The 3352-nt window shown below is 62.1% G+C and overlaps 2 protein-coding genes across 2 annotated transcripts in view; both read left to right on the forward strand.

The window, feature by feature from the left end:
- LOC110587974 (hemoglobin subunit zeta) overlaps positions 1-186 on the forward strand; it is a 6359-nt gene extending 6173 nt beyond the window's left edge. The window contains exon 3 of the mRNA XM_021698235.2: positions 58-186. Within this exon, the coding sequence (XP_021553910.1) occupies positions 58-186 (129 nt within the window). The remainder of the gene's footprint in view (positions 1-57) is intronic.
- Positions 187-957: 771 nt separating this feature from the next.
- Positions 958-1712, forward strand: HBM (hemoglobin subunit mu). Its single transcript, XM_021698296.1, has 3 exons — positions 958-1058; positions 1224-1428; positions 1537-1712. Exons 1-3 carry the CDS (start codon positions 967-969, stop codon positions 1663-1665), a joined length of 426 nt encoding a protein of 141 aa, XP_021553971.1. The 5' UTR covers positions 958-966; the 3' UTR covers positions 1666-1712.
- Positions 1713-3352: the final 1640 nt, after the last annotated feature.

The raw sequence follows: 3352 nt of genomic DNA on the forward strand, positions 1-3352 counted from the left end.
CCAGAGCACGCGCTCCCGCACCCGGGCCGCTCACTGAGCCGCGCTCCCGCCCCTCAGCTCCTGTCCCACTGTCTGCTGGTCACCGTGGCCTCGCACTTCCCCGCCGACTTCACGGCCGACGCCCACACCGCCTGGGACAAGTTTCTGTCCATCGTGTCCTGCGTCCTGACCGAGAAGTACCGCTGAGCGCAGCCGCCCTACGGAGGGCGGACTGCGGCCCCTTTCCTGCCCCTGAACCTTCCGTAATTCCTCCCCGGATTCTCCAATAAATGGATGAGGACGGAGTGGCCCCTGCGTTCAGTATTGGCGGGAAAGGGGGGTAGTGAAAGAAAGCGAGAGCCGCAGGAATGCGGCCGACCCCCGTGTCACCAGCGGCTTGAAGGCCACCCCAAGGGTGCTGTGGGGCGATCCGTGCGCCTGCGGACCCCAGAGTCGGGAAGGGGCAGAGCAGGTCAAAGAGGCGTTTGCTCCTCTCCTGCTTCCCAAATCGCCCAAAGATGGTTGCTTTACTCAGCGTGTTGGGTGCGCGTCGGCGCTCGGGAGGCTTTTCCTCAAAGCCTGCTGTCATAGCTCCCGCGCTGCGGGGACCCATGATACGATCCCCCGTCCCGCGGGGAAAAGGGGGTTCCCTGCCCAGCGCTCTTTCTCCCAATCCCTCCACTGGCTCCCTCCTGGAGAGGTTCTAACTTTGCCCGCGCGGCAGTAATTCCAGATCCAGCTAAAGTCTGCAGCAAAAGCACGCACGCACAGCCGCGTGAGTCACTGCGGGCAAGCTGGAGCCCCGCCAGGCGGTGGCCTCCGCGGCGATCCGGACCTGGGCTGGAGACACTTCCCGGTGCTAGCGGAGGGGACCGCGTTCCCGCCGCCGTCCTGCAGATAAGGGCAGGCGGGGTGCCTGGGGTGTGAGGAGGCTATAAGGAGGCCGGCGCGGCGGGAGGGGCCCCCAGAGCACGCCCCGCCAGCGCCATGCTCAGCACCCAAGAGCGCATCCAGGTGGCGCAGGTCTGGGACCTGATCGCTGGCCACGAGGCGTCCTTTGGGGCGGAGCTACTGCTCAGGTGGGTTGAGGCGGAGTTTCCAGGCTCGCAGGGAGGCGGTCACAGGGGGTTGGGGCCGGAGTCCGAGGAGCGGCCGAGGCGGGAGATTTCCGGGTGTCTGGGCAGTGCAGGCGCTGGGAGGACCCCAGGCGGCCGCCCTCCTCACTCACCGACCTGCTCCGTCAGACTCTTCACCGTCTACCCCAGCACCAAGAGCTACTTCAAGCACCTGGGCTTCTGCCCTGACGAGACTCAGCTGCTGACCCACGGACAACGCATGCTCGAGGCAGTGGGCGTGGCCGTGCAGCACATGGACAACCTGCGCGCGGCGCTGAGCCCGCTCGCCGACCTGCACGCGCAAGTGCTACGCGTGGACCCCTCCAACTTCCCTGTGAGCCCGCCCTGGCCTCCGTAGGGTTCGCGCGCGCGCAGCCGGGGTTGGGGCTGGACAGGGAATTGGCAAAGGCGGTCCCCCTTTCATCCGCCCCTTCTCCCGCAGCTGCTGATCCAGTGTTTCCAGGTGGTGCTGGCCTCCCACCTGCAGGGCGAGTTCACCGTAGAGATGCAGGCGGCATGGGATAAGTTCTTGACCGGCGTGGCGGTGGTGCTGACCGAGAAGTACCGCTGAGTCCCCTGCCCCGCCGGCTTAGATCTCTGTATGTCAATAAACAGGCCTCAAACGGCCGGACCCTGCGCGTGTGTGGTCTTTGGGGAGCTGGTGGGCTGAGGTTATTGCGCCTTGGCAGAGAACCTCCGGGTCCTGTGTGGAGCCTCCCGGAATCTTAGGGCGCGATCCCAGACCTCTGCGCACAAAGGAACAGGGGCCCAGGACTCTCAAATGGGGACAGTTCCTGGGTTGACGTTCCCGAGTCTGGGCAGGGTGTGGATCCCCAAAGACTTGAACAAAACAATTGCCCTCCTGTGATGGGGAAATGGGGGGGCAGGTGGGTGCTAAGATGAGGAAGGTTCTCAGGGTGCAGTTCATTTCCAACACACCCACGGTGACACACCGTTCACAAAGCACGTTTGCATTCATTCAATCATTCATTCATTCTCCCTCCATCCCTTCCGCTGGGGGCTACCAGCTGGAATCCTCACCTCTGGCAGACAAATGCAGGCACCTAGGACCAAGGGTCAAGTTCCTGGCCAGAGGTCAGAGTTAGGGGCCAGGACCCCTCTGACCTTCTTTGCTTCCTCCCCTCCCCCTGGCGCTCAGTCAGCAGTGAACTTTGCCCTAGCCAAGTTAGCCCCTTCCTCTGAATCTCCTGGGGTGGGGGACGGGGGTAGGAACTCCTGATGGCCACGATCAGGCAGACAGAGCAGGTTTCTAACCCCGTTCACACAACAGCTCTGTGATACTGGACATGTCCAGGAGCAATCTGACCCTAATGCATCCGATGTAAACACAAACAAACAAAAAGCTGACCCCTCACTGGGTCTTTGAAGTAATTTATAAGATCATAAAGCAGGGTCAGTACCTGGCAGGCCCAGGGCCACCCAACCTCCACTCCAGCCCCAGCCAAACCTTTCAGTCTCTGTGGGTCCCCCAACCAAGGCGTTCCTCTCCTTCACCCCCAGACCCAGTCCCCAGGGTCAATCTCTCCCCCCTCCCCGACATTGGGGCAGGAATCTTAGCGCTCTACTGAGAACCTTCTCTGACAACAGAACGAGGCCAGGGAGAGGGACTCGGGGAGCTCGCTAGATTCTGAATGAGGAAGGTTCCTGCTAACAATCTCCGTGGGTGCAGGGAGCACTGAGACGGACCTGACCAGATGCGCCCAAGTCCGAAGGATGCCGGAGGGTAAGCCCTGACGGTGCCTCCGCCGAACTACCCACCCCACTCTGCAGTCGGTGCCTGCACCTGTTACCCTGCGGTGGTGGGGAGTGCCTGCTCACCATTAGGGCAAGGAGGGCTTGGAGCACCTGATCCCACATTATCTCCTTCACCCTCGTTATTTACATGGACAACCTACAGCTCTTGGTCCTGGGTAAAGTTTGGTGTGAAAACAGCTTGTTTCACTTCAGAAAATATTGTACTCTCCTCCCCAACCAGCAAATACCCCAGGTTCGGAGCCAAAAGCAGGTGCAAAGCGGGTGGGTCAGGAACCTGTGTGGGCTCCCTGGAACCACAGGAGTGGAAATGGAGGGTACCATAGAGAACTGGATCTTGGTCTGCGCTGGACGGGGAGAGGGCAGCCTTGGGACCCCCACCAGCACTCACTGGGGACACCTCCTGGCACCGGGCCAGCCAATGAGCGCGGCCCGGGCGGGCGTGCCCCTCGCGCCCCAGGCATAAATGCTCCGCACACTCCCCG

The sequence above is a fragment of the Neomonachus schauinslandi genome, chromosome 5 (assembly GCF_002201575.2).
Source record: "Neomonachus schauinslandi chromosome 5, ASM220157v2, whole genome shotgun sequence".
Lineage (NCBI taxonomy): Eukaryota > Metazoa > Chordata > Mammalia > Carnivora > Phocidae > Neomonachus > Neomonachus schauinslandi.